General features: G+C 37.3%; 1 protein-coding gene across 6 annotated transcripts in view; it reads left to right on the plus strand.

Annotated features, from left to right (window-relative positions):
- Positions 1-14,151: 14,151 nt before the first annotated feature.
- The window catches only part of GRM5 (glutamate metabotropic receptor 5), a 494,822-nt gene continuing 487,084 nt past the window's right edge, over positions 14,152-21,889 (plus strand). For 2 of the 6 annotated variants that reach the window (XM_075592555.1, XM_075592559.1), the window contains exons 1-2: positions 14,153-14,771; positions 18,589-19,463. In XM_075592555.1, the coding sequence (XP_075448670.1) occupies positions 18,785-19,463 (679 nt within the window). In that variant the 5' untranslated portion in view covers positions 14,153-14,771; positions 18,589-18,784. Of the gene's footprint in view, positions 14,772-18,588; positions 19,464-21,889 lie in introns of all 6 variants that reach the window. The other 4 variants (XM_075592557.1, XM_075592556.1, XM_075592560.1 and 1 more) reach the window with 4 other exon arrangements.

Consider the following 21,889-nt stretch of genomic DNA (forward strand, 5'->3'; position numbering starts at 1 on the left):
CCCATAAATATGTTGTCATAACTGGGGGCGAACCTGGTGCCCATTGCGGTGCCGCATATCTGGATGTAGAAGCTGTCGTCATGATGGAAGAAGTTGTGTTTTAGAATGAATTTTATTCCATCTATTATAAAGTTTTTAAATTTTATCTCCAAGCTGTCATCACGATCCAGAACTCTTCTGATCGCCGCGACACCTAACTCATGGTCAATGACAGTGTACAGTGAGGTCACGTCGCACGTGACCCATGTATAGTGACTAGCCCACTGTATATCCTTTAAGATGTTCAGAACATGAGTGGTGTCGCGGAGATAGGAGGGCATATTCAGGACATATTTTTGGAGTACTGAGTCTATGAACTGGGAAAGGTTGGACGACATGGATTTTATGCCCGATATTATTGGGCGGCCTGGCGGATTCCAAAGATCCTTATGGATCTTGGGAATGAAGTAGAAAACTGGAACTCTTGGCTGTGTGATGTCTAAGAATTCCAATTCTCCCTTTGAGATAACTCCATCATTAAAACCTTTTTGTATGTAGTCCTTTATTGTTTCTTTAAAAACTACTGATGGATTGTGATCTAATTTAATATATGTATCCTGGTCGCTTAGTATCCTCATGGACTCTTTCCTATAATAGGATGAATCCATGATGACGATTCCCCCGCCCTTATCCGCGGCCTTAATCACTATGTTAGGGTTACTTTCTAACCCCTTAATAGCTTGCTTTTCCAATAAGCTAAGATTGTGATTTTTAATGGTAAATTCATTAGTTGCCTTCTCCATATCCTTAATTACCAACTCAGTAAAAGTATCCAAGAAATTGCCCTTTATATGTCTTGGATAAAAGACTGATGGGTTTTTAAATTGCTTTCTTATAATGGGTTCTGTTACAGTTGGAGAGCTCTCTGTATGTGTAATGCTTCTAGTTACAGCATCCTTTAAAAAATATATTTTTTCAAAGTCAGCCTTCTCACAAATTTGTGAGTGTCAACATAGAGGTTGAACATATTAGGTCCCTGTGATGGAGCGAAATTTAGACCCTTTGATAGGACCCTGTCCTCAACCGCAGTGGTCTGGTGTCCACTGATGTTGAACACATTCGTGGCTCCTACCTTAGGTTCCCGAGTTCTTGTTTTTTTCTTTTTCCTCCCTCCTCTTTTTCCTCTGAGTCCTCTGTTCTTTTCCGCCTTGTGGAGCGAGGAGTGTCTTGTCTCCCCACTAGATTGTTTGTTTCGCTGTCCCTCCTTGTAGGGAAGTCCTGCTCCCTGTCGTGATCTAAAAAAGACACCGGGGATTGGTTAGGTACAAAATCCCTTCGTGGTACATCATAGGGTCTAAATGTATTGTTGGGTCTATATGCATTGAAATCGTGGTCCCTATGTCTATCATGATAATAGTCACGATGACCATAGTTCTCACGATCATCATGATAGCCCCTATATGGTGGGCCCCGATATCTTTGGTAACCATCTTTGAATGGTACTTGTGGTCTAGTGCCAAAGAAAGGGCGTGATTGACCCGATGGTTTTTTATTTTTACCAGACATTTTAGTTCCTTTCTGTATGTCTTTTTTGTCTATTTTGGGTGTCTCTTTGGGGACAGGTGTTTCCTCCGAACATGGAGGTTCTTCAGAGATTAGGACTTTTTTCTCTGTCTTCCAGTCCCTCTGTTTATTTTGTTCATAATGCTTTCTGTCCCTAATAAAAAATTTTTGTTTGGTATTAATCACTTCCTTTTCTAGTTTTTCAATTCTTTTGGTTATTTTCTCATCCAAAGTTTTATATTCTTTGGACTCTGAGAAAACCGCCAATTTTTCTTGAGTCTCAGCGATTTCCTTATCCAGAACATCGAGAGACTTAGTTCTATACTGAATTGATAATCTCATCAGATCATATGAGCATGTATCCAGAATGTGATTCCATTCTTTCAAAAACACCTCATTGTCAGTTTCCAGTGTGGGTGGCTTGAGAACCCTCAATCCCCGTGGTATCCTATGATACTCCATGTATTTCTTTAGTGTTACTACTTCCCAAATTTGTCTCATTTCTAATGTGAGTGATTTCTCTACTTTATTAAATAATGTGTCCAAATTTTCAGTGTCTATATCTACACTGGCGACACACTTTATTCGAGCTCGGCTAGTCCCACGAATTCGGGTATACCCGGGTGTATTGAGGTTTGTGACTGTTTTCTGCCCGAGTGCATTGAGTTATTTTCCGTCAGGGATTGAAGCATTTTATTCCCGCTGGCTGCAATACTGCACACTACATATATATATACTGCATTACAATTCATGAATTTATGCCATCTGGTAGACACGCGAAGCATTGCAGCCTATTAAATCCTAATCATTATCATTTAACAGATCAGCCGCCCATCAGCCAGGCATGAACCCAGGCTGGGAAGGCAAATGCAACGGGGCTTGTCAGAGGTGAGGAGCGGCGCATTCCAGGTATCTGCCAGGTACATACCGGGTATTTGCTCGAATAAAGTGTGTCGGTGCAGTATATTCTCCACCCCTGACTCATCAGCAAAGATGGTGTCAATATGACTACTCCGTAGTGCACGATTAGTAAACAGTGACATTCTAAATTTTGAAATGGTTGGCTGCTAGTGTAGAAAAATGGAACCAACTGCAGTGAAAAGAGAAACTAAACTACAACCAAGCGCTCAACCTATTGTGAATTGTGTGTATAGTGAATTAGTATATACAACAAGTGAAATATAAATAATAATAAAATATAAATAAAATAATGTGACAATAATAAGTGTGTTAAACGTATTGAGGATAACCACTATATGATATATACCCCACACCATCAGATTAGGGGAGGGTATGGGATTGGGCTGCCCAGGACTATAAACAAGCTATTCCATATAGCTGTAAACCGAAATGTTAGTACAGAGAGCAAAGTCCTTGGCGCACTATCAAGTGCATAACCTGAGAAATCAGTCCTGTTTGTTGAAAAACTGATTGGAAAATGTCCACAGTCTGACTTCCTGGTTTTCTTCTGAAGTTTGTTGATCTGCAATCAAAGAGAACAGGAAACCATTGCGCAGTATCTCATATGTATTGAAGCCTCATTCACACAGCTGCTAGATACTTACATCTAGATGGGTGAATGCAGCCCTTGAAAGATATCTTTAAACCGGAGATTAATATCTGTCACCGGGTTCCCCACTGGTGTTGCTCCCGCTCCACAGATGGCCGGTCCGCCCAATGGTAAACAAAAGATAAAAGGCCCAATAGTGTGGTACAGTAAAATTTAATAAAACAATAAAAAGACCAACATATAATGCACTCACATGCTAGATGATCTAACTGCACGAGGGATTGGTCTGCAAGGGTATAGATTGCCCCAAACAAAACTGGAGAGGGGGAGATAAAATCAATCTAATATCGCGGCGTGAAAGCTATTGGATATACACCCTAAAAACATTAACCCCAAAAGGTCTAAACATAGAGTTTGACCTGGCATCCTTTCTGAGAGATAGCTAATTGATATCAAATTGATAGTTGATCAATATCAAACATGCAAAATCTGTCAGCCAGCATCATTAAATTCCTATGAGTCCTCTGCTCAATCTGTCCCATACACACTATATGGATACCATTTTGAAGTTCCATTTTTATATAAGCTCATTTTAAGTATATAATCAATTAGTACTGTATTAAATGAATTCAGACATGAATGTTTATATATATTTATTTTCATGCATTAGAAATATTAATTGTATTATCTGTTGTTGTTTTTTAATATCATATGTAATACTGTATGTGAATTGTATTTTAGAAATGTTGTGTTACAGTCTTATTATAACAAGTTTGTGATACATTTACCATATATGACAGTAGTTTGTAATGAAAACATCATCACACCAGTCAATCAGCCCAACACCCCTCTAGGAATAAATATCCTATCAGGGCAAGTCTAGGGCTATTTAGCTGTGCTTAAGCAGCACCTTATAACACCAATTAGCCCAATATCCCTCTGGGAATGATTATCCTATCAGGGCGAGTTTAGGGCAAATTAGCTGTGCTTAAATAGCACCATACAACATCCATGCTCCATTACCCCTGAGGAAGTGACGTCAGAGGTCACGAAACGCGCGTAGGGTGGAGCATAGCTGACGCATTGCTACGTGCTAGTACCAGCTGAGGAGGTTGCTGTTTGAGGTGACGACATCTGAGGTGGACCTGGCGCTCCGATTTGCGGCCGCGAGGAGGAGATACACGCAGGATCCAGCCTCCACGCACATCACGGTTCAGCCCCTCATGCTTGCGGACGGCACATTGTAAATCGTGCAGTTAGATCATCTAGCATGTGAGTGCATTATATGTTGGTCTTTTTATTGTTTTATTAAATTGTACTGTACCACACTATTGGGCCTTTTATCTTTTGTGTACCATTGGGCGGACCGGCCATCTGTGGAGCGGGAGCAACACCAGTGGGGAACCCGGTGACAGATATTAATCTCCGGTTTAAAGATACCTTTCAAGGCCTACATTCACCCATCTAGATGTAAGTATCTAGCAGCTGTGTGAATGAGGCTTCAATACATATGAGATACTGCGCAATGGTTTCCTGTTCTCTTTGATTGCAGATCAACAAACTTCAGAAGAAAACCAGGAAGTCAGACTGTGGACATTTTCCAATCAGTTTTTCAACAAACAGGACTGATTTCTCAGGTTATGCACTTGATAGTGCGCCAAGGACTTTGCTCTCTGTACTAACATTTCGGTTTACAGCTATATGGAATAGCTTGTTTATTGTCCTGGGCAGCCCAATCCCATACTGATGGTGTGGGGTATATATCATATAGTGGTTATCCTCAATACGTTTAACACACTTATTATTGTCACATTATTTTATTTATATTTTATTATTATTTATATTTCACTTGTTGTATATACTAATTCACTATACACACAATTCACAATAGGTTGAGCGCTTGGTTGTAGTTTAGTTTCTCTTTTCACTTCAGAAAGAGATCGAGCGAATTATTGTTAAATATTGGGGAATTTTGTGCAATGATGTGGTACTGGGCCCACATCTTGTCAAATCTCCGAAATTTATCTACAGAAGGGCTAGAAATTTGAAAAATATTTTAGTCCCTAGTGACATCGGTAAAAGTGTTAATAATGCAACTCATAATAATCGGCTAAGTGCCAAACCTAGTGGCAATCATATTTGTGGGAAGTGCTCTATTTGTAAGTATATGCATCCGGATAGAAAACAAATAATTTCAAAAAGCAATAATGAAACATTCACAGTGGATGATTTTATCATTTGTTCTTCGATGTTTGTGGTTTATGTAATAGAATGTGGATGCGGTTAACAATATGTAGGCAGGACCAAGCGCTGCCTAAAAATTCGCATCCAGGAACACATCAGAAACGTCAGGAATGGATATGATAAGCATAGTGTCTCACGACATTTTATGTTGCATCATAAGAAGGATCCTTCATGTCTTAGATTCAGGGGTATTCAGCATGTACCCTGTGAAAGAAGGAAAGGTGATAGAGTTAAAAAACTATCTACACAAGAAACATTTTGGATTTTTAAGCTCAATACAATGTCCCCTAAGGGGTTAAATGAAGACATAGATGTTTGGGCTTTATACTGAATCGTTAGGAATGTGTCTCTCTCTCTCTCTAGTTTAATCTATATCTCAGCAATGATTAACCATTTATTAGATTTTTTTAGTTTTGTAAAGATGTATATCCTGTAAGTAGGAATTGTTATTAATATCGTCTTCTTTTTATTTTATGTACCAATTTGATATCTGTATTTTTTATCATGATTCTATGCTCTATATGTTATTAATAAAAATGTGTCTATGCGTTGTTGACATTGAATATTCAACCTGCATAGGTTGCTCCTCCCTTCTTTATACTCCCTCCGTTATTACGAATCCGATTGGGAGCTATCAATTAACTATTGTCCAATGTGGACAGAGGGAGGTGTACTTAATGCAGACTAGATTCAGTGCCAAACTATTCCCTGATGAAGTAGCGAGAGCTACGAAACGCGGCGTAGGATTAGTTGATTTTAATGTTCTACTTATACTTATTATCATTGGCATTATATTGCCGTTTGTTTACCACCTGGTTGTTCATTGAACTTTGTACGCTACGATTGTGCAAGTCTATCGGATCGGGTATACTGGGACTCCAATACCTGCTGGACTTGCCTTACGTCCAGTGTGTACCACGTGGACACGGAAGCCTGTCGCTGTGATGTCATCCAGACGCGAACCCGGAAGTGCAACGGATAGACGCCTGCAGGCATCGCGGAGAGGAATCTACCTCCGTGAGTGACAGCCCCATTGGATAGAGCTGCCTTCCCTAAGGACTGCGTACCAGAGGGATGTCACAGACCGCAGGAATCTCCACTGCCGAGTGATCCAGAGCCGTTTCTGCTTCCGTTGCCGAGTGGTAATCTGCTGTGCTACTAGCACTCAATCCGTTTGATCTACCTATTTTATGTACGCCTAATACTTACCTTTTATATGGAATTATAATGTTTTGATATACTTCACCATGCAGTGTGCGCTGTTTTTTTGTGTTTATTGTTTCTAGTTCTGTTGGAGTGCTGAGCCACCCTGACCATCTACAGCTGCAGCTGCTATTATTTAACACAGATTGTATGTATTGACCCTTAGGTTAAGGGTTTTATTTCTTCTCTCACTCTAAGCACTATTTCACTGTATAGAGTGTTGTTGTTAAATGGTATATTAGTTGCGCACTATTCTTTTTATATATACATGACCTGGGAACCTTGCAGTCATTGAGTAGACCATGAACTCCTCTGTATACCAAAGTATTCTAGAGTCAAATTTGAGGCCATCTGTACGACAGCTAAAGCTTGGCCGAAATTGGGTCATGCAACAGGACAATGATCCCAAGCACACCAGCAAATCTACAACAGAATGGCTGAAAAAGAAAAGAATGAAGCTATTGCAATAGCCCGGTCAAAGTCCAGACCTCAACCCAATTGAAATGCTGTAGATGGACCTTAATAGAGCTGTGTATAAAAAAATGCTCGCAAACCTCAATGAACTGAAGCAACGTTGTAAAGAAGAGTAGGCCAAAATTCCTCCACAACGATGTGAGAGACTGATAAAGTCATACAGAAAACGATTACTTCAAGTTATTGCTGCTAAAGGTGGTTCTACAAGCTATTGAATCATAAGGTGTACTTAGTTTTTCACACATGGCTTCTCCATTTTGGCTTTATTTTTGTTAAATAAATCATGACATGTGTAATATGTCATGTGTTGTTGTTCATCTGAGGTTGTATTTACCTAATTTTAATACCTGCTAAGGAACAGATGATTGTTATTATGTCCTGATATGTAAAACCATGGAATTCAACGAGGGCATACTTTCTTTTTCACATGACTGTATATATATATATATATATATATATATAAATAATTTAATTAAATGCACCACTAATAAATAAATAAATGCTTGCATGATACCAGTGCACAATTTTTATTGGATTAATTCATAAATAAAAAGGCACATTAGAAAGCATGTTTTGTTTATGTATTAGTAATAAACCAATGTAAGCTTGCGGTGTATTCATCTTCATCAGTAAATAATCAGCTGTTGTTACTGCAGGCACTTACACAATGACAGGCATCAGGCTGATTCCTACCTCTTCTGCAGCTGCCACTGACAACAATAATAGCTACATTGCACCTAACAAGTACCAACAACGCAAAAGAAAAAATGGCCATAGAACTGTTAATTGCAATGGCATATGTATATCATAAATGAGCTAAAAGAAAGTAAATCGCAGCGTAGCTTAACCTGCATTTGTAAAGAAATTACAAAAAAGGAAAGGTAAAAGTAAGCTCTGTGGAGCTTTAGATGTATCTCTTTAGATGGGGATACTGGACAAAGAATGTACATCTTCACTGATGTGATCTGAATGAACTTTGGAGTAATGCCAGAAATATTTGGCTTCATGTACTAAAGCTTTCAAAAAGGCAAATAGGCTTGGAGTAATGATAATAAAGGCTTTGAAAATAAAACCAGTAAAATATAATTACAGTTTATACATCTACAACTTGAATGTGGTATACATTCTGGCATCCCCAACTCAGCAGGCACTTAAGAAACTGTTATGCTGTCATACTGACCTTTTGAAGACCACATTATCACTGCTTTTTGCCCGTATACATATCAGCCAGAGCGGTATACAGTATATTGTCCTTGTTTTATACATTGGACATTAACAATGCAGGACAGGTCTTATCTATGTACCTTCAGCCGTTACACATGTGGAGTTATTTTCGTATCCCAGTTGTGGACGCAGTAGGAAATATGTGTTACTTATTCATTCTGCCCAAAAGTAAAAAGGCTTGTTTTTTTCTGTACTTTTACTGTCCATTCACATATACTGTATGCATAATGTATTTGCAGGAAACATTGCTATGGTTTCCAAACACAATAAAAACACAAGGCACCAGAAAGTCTCAACATGATATAGGAAACATTCGTACCCAACATAATCATCAAATATAACTAATGTAGGGGTTTAAAAGAAGTTTAGACACATTTATAAAGTGTATATCCCTCAATGGCTATTAGTAATGATAAACAAAGTAGCTGCCTACTGTAGGTATCACATTTGACTCCTCCCTCACATTGTGATGCCACTCCATGACAAAGGCTGCAGTGACAGCCAAAACCTTGGATGCTTTATTTGGCTTCAATAAATTATTGCATTTATAAAATCTGTGAAGCCTCTTCTCTGCCTTTTTTGTGTTTCCTGTACCCGGATTTCAGCGGGCCTTCCCTCATCGAGTTGGAGAGCCCCGATATCAGTATCTTATATTTATTTTGATTATTGGTGTGCAACATTTTCCAACATTACACTATATAAATAAAGACATACATACATACATACATACATACATACATACATACATACATACATACATACATACATACATACATACATACATTCTTGCTTTTGATTGCACCTCTTCTGTCTGTTGAGGTGAGTGGGAATATAAGACCATAAAAGGTAATTCACAACTAGAAAGTGCCTTGTGGATTAACATCACATAGTAAATATAGCACCTAATGCCAAATTTGTTTTATAGGTGTATCTGAGTGATCAGATGATAGCAAGCCAGGAGAGATATTTAAGCAGGAGATGAGCAGGGGCCATTCTGGGAGAAAGTGCAATTAATTGAGCTCCCGATGTTTGGATGGACTGCAAAGGAGAAAATTGTGAGGCGGGTAGGCCGTATGTTACAATAATACCGATGGGAGAGGATAAGGGTATACATTAGAGTGTTAGCAATATACTGTACAGGCAGAAAAAAATGGAGGATCCTTGGCAATGTTAGAGGAAGAATCAAGTTTTAGCCAGAGCATAAATGTGAAAGAAGAAGGAAAGGAAGGAGTCAAATGTCACACCTAGTGTGGGCAACGTGTGTCGGTGACAAAATAGATGGTTCTGTCTATGGTGAGGGTAAAAGGGGCTTTTAGGAAGGTTTTAGGTTTAGGAAGAAATATGAGGATTTTAGTTTTAGACATTTGAATTTGAGGCATATTGTACAGTGGTCGTAAACAACAGATTATTCACTTGGACTTCAATCAGATTGATTTTGGAAACATTTGTAGGCGCCGGTTTGTATTGTTTTTACAGAGGTCGTAGTGTCATTGAATGTCTCAAGTTAAAATATTTGTCTTGAGTAGAAATATCATAGGTTCAGGCCTACATTACAGTCCACAGAGAAGCTGCTACATTACAGTCCCCCTACTCAACATGATTCCAAAATGCTAGGAGAGAATAAAATAACCGCCCTAGCAGAAAACATGAAATTTCACCTCAATTTATACAGATTAAAGGTTTGTATGTTGACCTTTCTCTTGGGGTATGTATGTATGTATGTATGTATGTATGTATGTATGTATGTATGTATGTATGTATGCCTTTATTTAAATAGCGCCATTACTGTACATAGCGCTTCACAGCAGTAATATACGTGACAATCATATAAATAATAAATAATACATAAAGGGGAGAAGTGCTTCAGACATAAAAGTAACATTTAGGAAAAGGAATCCCTGCTCTGAAGAGCTTACAATCTAATTTGTTGGTAGGGAGAACGTATAGAGACAGTAGAAGGGCATTCTGGTAAGTGCGTCTGCAAGGGGCCAAGGTTAATGTATGAGGTGTTAATTATCAGCCATGGAGCTACTCATATGCTTCCTTAAACAAGGGGTAGCCAGTTGTGGAGGTCAAATGGTAAAATCTTCATTTCATTCTCTGGAGTGTACCCATAGGAAATAATCTACCAGAGCAACATATAATTGTAAAATAAAGGACATTCAAAAAAGCAGAACAGTACTTACAGTAGATGTCCTGCCTATACAATGTATGCCACTAATCTAAAATATTTTGTTTGAGATCCACAAAACATATACACAGGAAGTCAAACAAGCCCCACACCATTTTAAATAAATCAGTTTTACTTGATTTACTCATTTGAAAACATATATTTTTGTATTTATTTAGTTGCTTCTTTCTGTTTTCAGTCTTATGGGGTAATGATGGTCTCAGGAATAACTATATAAAGAATAAAGAAGAGCATAAAATACTTATCTATAGATTCCAAGTTATCTGTAGATTCCAAAACCCAGTTTTGTCATAAAAGATAATACATTAAATGTTTCAAAGCATTTGGGTACATATTTAATATGCCATTTTGTTCACTTTGGCTCTAGGGGGGACTGTCCCCATAAGCTCCTGTCAATGGAACTGAGCTTAAATCATCACAAGAAACAGTGAGATAACATTCAAGCATAATCAATATGATCCCAAATGCCCATATTAAGTAAAGCATACTAGTGGTACTAAGTGGTTTGGGGCTATTTTTCTTTTTTTACATTAACTGCTCCATTACCAATGGAAACTTGGTCTGGATGTCAATAACTAGCCCAGTACTGGTTAAATTAAAGGAATTTACAGTATAAACATGGGTTGTTTTAAAGGAAACAGTACTGTATATATCAACTTTTTTGCTTCCAATACGATGCAAAAGAAGCAGGGACAATGTTGCACTAAATGAAGCAAAGCTACAGAATACTGTACTTAGCATGAGCCCATTCTGTCAGAAATCTGAATGGGAAGGTTAATAACAGGAATTATTTGCTGCAAGTGCCAGGGCCATCGCTCTGCTTTATTGTTCTAGTCTTTAATCTGATCGATGCAGCTGGCACAAGCATCTGGCACATGGAATGGAGACAGGGAAATGTGAGGGGGGTGTGTAAAAAAAATCAGTGCCTCTTCATGTGAAAACTTGGATATGCTGTTAGGGATCAGTGCAGGTTGCATCGCCCCCACCTCCTATCTCTGCAGGATCTGTGATGCCGCAGGCAATAGAAAATGCAGAGGATAAAAGTGGACACCGTTTTATATACATGGAAGTATGAAGCAATGACTGCAAATCTGCAACAGGATTAAGGGACTGCTGCTGCCAAATCCCTGCTTCATCTCATAGGAAGATCAGAAGCTCTCCATGCACTGCTTATAAAATCCATTCGCCTTCAGTTTTAATGTAATTTGTGTTGCATCCGATCCCACATTAGAGTATGTCCTCAACAAACATAAAAGGGCATTTGATTGGCAGCAACTGTATATAAACGGTTCCCTTTAGACTAGAGGAAACTGCATGTTTATGGTGTAACAGATTCACCTGAAGCGTTTACAAAACAACAAGGTATCTTGCAGACAGTATTGTTTAATTATTTCTGTATTGCGTGGGGTCATTTTGTAAAGTGAAAAGTCCCCTTCCCCCCTCCATCCCAAAGACACATACACTCACCCTAGTGATCAACCTCGCATTCATCTGCTGCTCGGCAGATTGACAGGTTACAGACAGTTGAAACATTAGCATATCATGGTGGATTGTAAATTCTTGATCCATAATCTATCCTTACTAAAACCGATGGGTGTTGTATCTGCTCTAGCATGGACTGTCATATATAGTACTGTATTTGTCTCCTGTGACGGCTGTGCTAACCAGAGGCGGATCTCCCAGGAAGGTACAGTGTATACATATCTGTTCTGATGACAGCTAGCAGGATCTCCTGCTTTTTATTTTAGAAGTCAATTTCAAGTTTTTCTTGAATGTGAAAGTGATAGGGTATGGAGATTTGACCCCCCCCCCCCCCCCCTCTCCTCATTATGACCTTGCAGAGCGAGTGGTGCTGAAGTGTTTTTGCTAGCACCCTCTGCAGGCTTCTGATTGGTATCTATAGTACAGACCAAATAAGCAGTCATCGGGGAATATACAGATACTGTACTAGTCCATAGCTACCAGAGATAGAGCATGTTATGGTCTCCAAATCAGGGACTAATTGTGTCATTAAAAAGGAAGTTGGAACGGAAAAGAGAGAGTTGGACTAGGAAGGGTTGGATGTGCAAAATAGGAAATGAGTTTCCCATTGGAATGTACTGACTCCTCTCCACCTTAAATAATTCCACAAACTTTAAGGCAATTTAACGCTTTTATGTTTTCCCGACACATTTTTTAATTTGGACCTTTGGGTTGGTTCATTGTAGCCATGGGGGGAAAAAGAATGCATTTTTATGAAATATGCAGAGTGAAGTTACTGAGTTATGTATCCTCCTTCAGGATTTCCTAGTCCTCTAAATGTTATCCTTTAATCACCTTCTTTCTGGGTAGCATACTGTATATTTCCTTCACATACTTTATGGGGTAACTCCTATGCCTTTTAACTGTTCCTATCTTAGTTCTTTACCACTTTACTTGCATTTTTTTTAAACTTGTAATCCAAAAATGTGTTTCTACCTTTATATACTTCGTTTAGTATATTCACAAACACAATTTCGTTTAAAAAAAATATTACGACCATCACTGGCTTAACTAGGCTTGATTGCTCAATCTCTTGTTTAGTCTATTTGGCGATGAGTTCCCACAGATCATGTATTGCTGCAGATAACCCCTTTAATGCTACTGTACTGTAGTCCTGCACACGAATGCTCTGTACACCATACCAGTAAGGACTTGATAAAACACAAGTACAGGTGAGTACAGTGAATTACACATAGACCTGCAGTTAGGGGGCTACCTTAAATACGGACAATATGCTTATATCATTATAGTTACACCCTTATTGTTGAATTTATGAGTGTTGTTTTTGAGGTGTGCAACATGTACTATAATTCCGTTGACAAGAAGTGTGTTAAGCACCACTTTTGGCAAAACAAATAAAAACGTTAGCTGGTTATAAGTAGTTACATTCTGCATCCAATTTCTGTCTAGATATGCTAATAACTAGCGCTCATCGAATGACCCAAATTGTTCAAACTGATTGTGCTTTCCTGTATGACTCTAACGTATTAACCGTATATACTAATGTACCTATTCAAATACAGTGCATGTGCAGTAGGAGAGTCTGTATCACAGTTCTAATGATATTCCCTTGCCAGTGAGCCATCCTCACAATTACAATGTTTTCCTTGCTAACTGCTTCGCCTGAAGGGATATGTGCCACTTGGTGGCACTAAAAAGTTGCTCTAGACAGTTTGTCCACAGGGAATGCAAATCGTTCCCAAAACGTAAAACGTGCAGGATTATCTTCTTTAGTTAACCCATTGAGTTCCAGAGGTTGAAAGGATTTTCCGCAGAATTATAAAACGGGAAGACTAAACATTAGGGAGGAGTTTGATCAGAGCATGTTCTGCAAAATACACAGTAGCCATTTAGCAGGGCAAATACTTTTGGCAAACAACTGCATATTCATCTTAGACCAACTATCAGTCTTTAAACATCAAACAACACACTCAGGTTCATCAATAAAATCAGTTGACGGTATAATTAAATATATGTATTGGGATGAATAATTATGTTTTATCTCACTAGTTTTGCACATTTTCTATGCCAAAGAGATTTATCATTGAAAATGCGTTGCTGAATGTGTTCTACTGCAAGTCAAACTTCCATAAATCATCCACACACTAAAGGGAAAATGCGCAGAGGCTGTATATCTTTTTGATGTTGAATTGTGCTACTGTGTATTCCATGCTTATTGTTTATTGTTGTGCTTAACACACGTGTAATAATCTGACCCAACGGAGCAAAACCTTCCCATTCTGGCATCAAACGCAAAAGAATCGTCACCATCAGATGGGAAGGTTAATTACATACAGGAATGTGTTGGGATGTAGAGGGTGTATTACCCAGTCGCTCCAGCACAGGCGTGAGAATCAGTTATCAGAAAGGAGGATCTGAGATCTCACGGGGGGACCTATTTCTTCAAATATACTGTACATATGAGAAATCCCTGGGACTGTTTGAAAATGTCTCAATAAACATTCAAAAGAAAGCTTGCCAACTGTAATTCCCGCAGATGCAGCATTGTGAGGAGGAGACCTGGTGGTGGGTAACGTTTGACTTGCTGTATTAGAGAGCAGTGTGAATGGGAAGTGTGAGAATCAGTGATAGAGAAGCCCCCAGCTCACTCATCCTCCCCCCCATCGGTTCATCTCTGCTCACAGGCTCTGCACATACAGTATCAGTAGTGGGAACCCGGAGAGCAACGTGCTGCCTGTGTCTCCCATTCCCAGGAGTGCTGCTTTGCGGATTGGGGATACCTTACCAACACAGAACTGCATTTTATCTCGGGGCTGCGGAATTTTATCTGGTTTGAACAGTTGAAAAATATGTGTTGTTCGAACTACAGTCAGGGGAAGAACTAAGTGTCATTTCTTGAAGGTATGTTATATTTTCCTTAGAATGGGCTGCCTGCTGAAGCATTTAGCTTGGCTGGGTTTACAGCATCACTATTGCAAAGCAATGTTTTTTTTACATTTATATATATATATATAACACAAAAGGATGAATATTGATTTACATTATTAAGGGGCACGGTACATAATAATAAATATTTTCGAGACATATATTTCATGAAGTGGTGGGTGTATTACGTATATTTAAGGGCTCAACATTCAATATAGTAAGTTGATCTGTGACCTATTGCCTCGCGATGTTACACTAACTAAATTGGTTTCTAGTTAACGCCGCACTTGAGTGTGCCTAAGAGGAGCAAAGTTCACTACTAAATGTGTGTATTAACCCAAACTACATCCCAATGCAAAGCTTTAGTGATCTTTGATCTTTAATTCCTATGTGCAAATATATAACTGTTTTCGTGCTGTATGCAGTCCATGTTTAATAATGAGTGACCTTATGCATAGTGTTTCAGCACCATGGATAGCTACACTATCGGAAGGAAGTTTATTGGACCAGAGAGACAGTTGCTCTGCTGTTCTTTCTACTCCAGTACAAACTGTTCCTCAGAATTAACAATGTCCCCATGCACTAGCAGTCGCTGCTAGTAGTGCTAATGTGTTTGCTTATTGTTAAGAAATTGTGTTAGTCTTTAAGTGTAGTGTGGTTAAGTAAACAGATTGTGTAAAGCATTGCTACAAAAGAGTATTTAAATTCACATTGCCGCTCAGTTCTGAATGTGAACTACCTTAGCCATGTTCAGTTCACTAGTCCCCATCATATTGTAAATATTGATAACATATTCTACAGCAGTCAATATTACCTGAAGGTATGGGACACGTCTGCAAAGAGCAATTCTTGTATTTTGTCAAGTGTAATGTATGCACATAGCATTTTAAATTAGTTCTAGATGAGTAATTTTTTTTGTATTTAACAATTCAAGGTCATATGTGTGCTATGCACTTGCAAGTGTATGTTTTCTTAAAGTATGTAAATATATTTGCATTAGATACAGTATGTAGACATGTTCTATTTTAATTTGTACATGTGCAACAGTAAAAGCGTTTCATAAATGGTCATCAGGGATTAGTCAAAACAGCTACTTGTTACTGTAGGAAATTGAAATGCCACAACATTTTTCACACTGTTGCTTGGATGTTATCAACAACAGGTAACAGAACGTTCCTGGATTTATTGAATTTTCTTCCAAACCAAAGCAGTAAGACAAAGGTGTTATGGAAGAAAAGCTAATAAGAACATTGCAGTGTAAATATGTAAGGGATAGCTCAACTTCATGCCAAAGCATCAGTGATTCACAGTGCTGAATTTGCTGATATCTTCCATGGTATGTTGAAAACATATACAAATAGCCATAATGAGCTTGCCATATTTTGGTTTGATTTCTCACTGGTTTAGCTTGAAATATTTCAGAAGACATACAGTAATGTGTGGGATTACATTATAATAGGCTGAAATGTAACTGCTCACTAGGTAAACATAATGTACTAGAAATATTTTTTAAGGGCATAAGGACACTAACTAAAATGCTAATAGTTGGTTATCCTTACATTTTGCAATCTAATGGTGTCATTCCTTAAACAGAAATAGTGCTGATTGGAGCTCTATAACATAGACACTCCTATTTAAGTCAATTTGAGTTTTCATGCTGTAGTACCCTGATTGGCATTAGCGCACTGTAATAAGTAACCCCCATTGGATTTTATTTTATAACTTGTACCAATTATATAGTTTGTTCTTTTTTTATTTTGAGAATGAAATCTATTTATTTTAGTATTAGAATAGTGTTGCACATTTGCAAGACAGCTTCTTCAATATTTTATAATAATAGTAAAAGCAACTCTTCCAAGATCAGAACCATATAGTGATGTGAACCCTAGAAACAAAAGATAAAATTAGCACAATGTTCCCAGTACGTCACAAGGGTCCCTGTTGTGCCAGCCCTCAATGTATAGGGAGTATGATTATTCTGTATGAAGATGGAGTGCATTTTCAGTAACTCTTCTGTTAGTGGTTATGCTTAGTTAGGATGCTGTCATCTAAATAGTTTTATTTTAGGGACACTGATGTCTTGTAATCTGGTTTTAGTTGACTGTGATCAACAAAAGAAGCACTGAAATTAATTTTTATCTGTGCGTCATGCTCTTGAATTTTGATTTGTATTCATTCTGTAGCTACAGAGGTGTATAATTGATAATTTGCTAGAACTGGTTGAAATTGATGCATTCAATCTCATTTATTAGTAAATGTGGTATACACATCAGAAACGTATAACCAAAAAGTAAATTCTTATAAATATATTTTTGCAATCTGTGGTAAAAGAGACAACATAATAGCTACTGGAGGTTTAAACATGATCTTATGAAAGATGGTCAGAACACCTTCAGTGCTAGTGTTCAAATTCAGACCCCTCTGGTATTGAATCAAAAGATAAAAAGAAAAAACAGCAAACTACCAAAATAATAAATTGGGGCCAGTCTTAATAATAATAATAATAATAATAAAATAATGAATGTTATTAAGCTAAATTAAAAAACTAAGGCATTCCAAAACATTCCAATGCGTTTCGCGGCATTAGGCACTTTATGAAGGTGTACTGGTACTTAAGAAGATACATTATGAATTGTTTGCATGTTAAAAGCTACGGATGGGTGGAATCTGGATTTTAATGTTGACAAATAAACCTCTGAAAAACACTATACTACAATAATATGAATTTCCAGTTTATTAACAGAGTAATTGTCCTACTGAGTACTACTGTAAGTATTTAGATCTTAAATGCGAAAATTATCTACCAGATGTACTGTGATCAAAAGAAAACTTCTCATAATTTAGTAAATCTATTTTCTGTACAAATACAAAACATATAAACAGTTATACATACAAAATATTTGCAAACAGAGCATTTAATGCTAATAGGGAAATTTCAATATGTGACTCTAGTAGTTAAAATGTTGTGTATTACTTGAAACGTTTCTCTTTTTGTTTCTAAATTAGCCTAAAAACTAGTTTCTGATTTTAGAAACTCTGGTAAACCTTATGTAGTTTATAGGGATTTTAATTATATTGGTTTGGTTTAACAGTGTTAGAGTGTCTCATATTAGTACAACAGTTAGTAAACTGGACAGTATCTTATTCATAATTGACATTGCTTGTGCTTATTTTTTTTATGTATAAAGCAACATATGTCTTTATTGTTCTCAATAGTACAGTAGGTGTGCTAGAAGGGGTTAGGAGTGGAGGTGGATATGGGGGTGGGGGTTGGGGTGGGCATATGTACAGTACTAAGACATATTGAATTTGAGAAATATTTATTAATTAAAATACCATATTGTTTTCCAAAGTCTGTGCCAGAAAGGAAGTAATTTTCTGATAAGGAATAAAGAAATCAGTTGAGCTTGAACTGCATTTTATTTCAAGTTTAAACAGCCTAACTGAAAAGTAGTTTTAATCAATATCTTTCTTTTGATTTGTCTGGTAATGTGTTGATCATAACCGTTAAAAGGAATGACGATGTTTAGATTGTAGTTGCTACTTTCAAAATGTAAAGTTGTACCCTCTACATGACTCTACTGATCGAAATATTATTATTGCACCTATAATCAGGAAGTGGGGCAAGGCAAACATGTACCTTATAATACAATCTATGTAATATTCACAGACATTTCCCAGAGGTTTTACAATTGTGTTTCTATTATATTAGTGATCAATAAGTTTACATATTTAACTGATACCATGAGGACTTATTTAATTTGATTATGTTTCTCTTTCTTTCTTTTTTTAGGGAATGACAATTCGGATCAATTGTAAAGCTCTTCATAGCTGGTCCCTTGCACACATTGGTCATTTGTTAAATTGTGGGAAGCTGTGTATGGAAAGAAAACAAACTCTAATTTGGGTTAAAAGACTTTTTGAGTTGTAAACAGCCAAGCCTTTTCTTTTCATCATGCTATCCTCTCCAGTCTAATTAATTTCCTAAAATGGTCCTCCACTTTCTCTGTATAATTCTGCTGCTGAAGGAAGATGATTATGGAAGCTTTGGGTTTATGGTGTCGGCACAGACCAATGAAAGGAGGGTGGTATCACACATGTCTGGGGACATAATCATTGGGGCATTGTTTTCTGTCCACCACCAACCCACTGTTGACAAAGTTCATGAAAGGAAATGTGGAGAAATAAGGGAACAGTATGGCATACAAAGAGTGGAAGCCATGCTACATGCACTTGATAGAATCAATGCAGACCAAGCATTGTTACCAAACATAACCCTAGGATGTGAAATAAGAGATTCATGCTGGTATTCTGCAGTGGCTCTTGAGCAAAGCATTGAGTTTATAAGGGACTCACTTGTTTCATCGGAAGAAGAGGAAGGCTTAGTTCGTTGTGTCGATGGATCTTCAACACCATTCCGAGCTAAAAAGCCAATAGTTGGCGTAATTGGACCTGGTTCCAGCTCTGTGGCAATTCAAGTCCAAAATTTATTGCAGCTTTTCAATATACCTCAGATTGCTTATTCCGCAACAAGTATGGACTTAAGTGACAAAACTCTCTATAAGTATTTTATGAGAGTTGTCCCCTCGGATGCTCAACAAGCACGAGCCATTGTGGACATTGTGAAAAGGTATAATTGGACATATGTTTCTGCAGTACATACTGAAGGTAAGAATTAAAGAAAACATTGGAACATAAATGATAGTGGAACCATAGAGGGTAGGCAGCAACATGCAATGAACAGTTTATATAGAACAGTACATGATGTTCTTACACTAAATTCATCCACTGGCTATTGTGATTGCAATGAGCATTGATGGAATGAAAAGAAGATTAGATATATTCATGAAGGTCAAGAACATAAATGACTGTTAGCAAAATGGGTAAAAATCTAGACTTTGAGTCTATGTCCATGTCACATTATTGTAAACATGCAGTAGATGCATCCAGACTGGGCCAGTGTGGCCACTCATTATGGCTTCTAGTACCATCTATCAACACACTTATGTGGGAGATAATATTGTAGATTGGGCTCTTGCTTTAACCACACAATAGGAGCATGCAGCACTTTGCTTAGGACCCACAGTATCATTATGGGATTCTTTACATTTCTAATTACTGTAGCTCTCATACATTCAAATTCCCGCATATTACATTTCATGTAGGTACTTTTCCTTGCTACTGATTGTATCATTTTTCACAGTGTTTGAACATGATTTTTTTTAAGTGTTTCTAGCTGAGATTGTAACTATTACTGTTTTTCCAGCAGGGTTTACTATACACACGTGTTGTTACCTATTGATGGGTATTTATATATACGCCTGGTCTTGAGGTTATGTACATTTTTTCCTCTATCCAGCTGGCTGTGCAGATATCCAATTTTTCAGGAGAGGTCGTTCATTAACCCCTCCTGGACATTATGGATCACTGTGAGGTTTTAGTACCTTAAGTATTATCTGAGGTACTCTTTTGTCACTTGACACCCTACTATTATGACATTTTTGATGGTAGAACAAACAAGACAAACTATAATAAAAACACTAAAAAACATGTAGGTAGACCGTCCCCAAAGAAATAGTCCCAACAGTAATATAAATGGAATGCTTTACAGCATTTCATTTATATTACTGTTGTGACTATTTCATTTATATTACTGTTGTGACTATTTCATTTATATTACTGTTGTGACTATTTCTTTGGGGACGGTCTACTTACATTTTTTTTAGTGTTTTTATTACAGTGTGTCATGTTTGTTCTACCATCAATTGCATATTAAATACATTTGATATATATTTTTTACCCACCCCGAGTGCCCCGATATGGAGATTCTGTGAATGATGTCTTATGGAATTTGCCTCTTTTTCTCTTTTTTTGCTATAATTGTCTATTTACTCCAGGGAGCACCATGTGTATTTTATAAGTTATGGTGTGGTTTTATTATCAATTCGGTAGTAGCGCTGCTCTCAGCCCTTTGCTCTCACAGGCCACTCATTATGTTGGATTTTCTTCAAACTATCCCCCCCTCAATTATACCATATAATATTAAAAACATCAAATATATGTTCATTAATAAGCATCTTAAAATGTATTCTTAAATAAATGAGTATCTCAATGCCTTAATAGAAATACAGGCTAACTGAGAAATTGTCATATTATTATTCTGTATGTTTATTCATTTTTCAGTATTGTTTTTTTAAATGAAATATAAGTAATTTCTGTAATTCAACTGAAAAAACGCACAATTCAAAAACAAAGGTCATTTGAAATCACATCCCTAACATAAAATGTGTATCTGTCCGAATAATTCATATTGCCTTACAATAATGATAGAAACCGTGTTCAATGTGCAGAGTCTTCAAAAGTATTCATGATGCAAGTTTACAATAATATGTCTTACTAGAAAAATAGTTCCAAACCTCTGAGCAAACACTGAAATTGCATCAGGATAGATTAAAAATGGACCCAGTCACTAAGTGGAGTGAAACATTGGCAACGGATCCTTTACATATCATAAACTATTGCCTTTGCTAGTTGATTATACCGTGATAGTCAAAAAAAAGTAATTGTACGAGATGCACAACTTACCAGTCCATAGAGTCACAAAATAGCTGTTTTGTATTTTCTACTGGGTGCTTACAACTGTAGTCACTGCCACCGCAAGTCATACCGTACCAGGCCAAAAAAATGATGCAGCACAACCAGTCTTGAATAAAATTAAATTATTGATCTATTGTATATCAACTTTTCTGTGCCCATCCTTGTCTTGATGAATGTGTAAATTAACACCAAAACGTCGATGTCCAGTACCATAAAGAAGTAATCTATTCATATTTAAGATTGGTTGTGCTTCATTATATTTGAATCTGGTTCTACTGCGATACCTCCTTATAAAGTTGAACCTCTGCAATTAAGTCTACATAAAATGAGTATATGTTGCCATGTTTTAAAACATGGTGATTGTTAGCATTTACAATCCAAATTAAAAAAAATTAAATAAAACTTGCAAGTCAATGTTACCCAATTCAGAACCCGATGGGCCTGGAATGCATTACATGCTACATCAGCAGTGAAGCGGTTAAATTGCACTGCACTAG

Source organism: Ascaphus truei, chromosome 3 (genome assembly GCF_040206685.1).
Source record: "Ascaphus truei isolate aAscTru1 chromosome 3, aAscTru1.hap1, whole genome shotgun sequence".
NCBI classification, from domain to species: domain Eukaryota; kingdom Metazoa; phylum Chordata; class Amphibia; order Anura; family Ascaphidae; genus Ascaphus; species Ascaphus truei.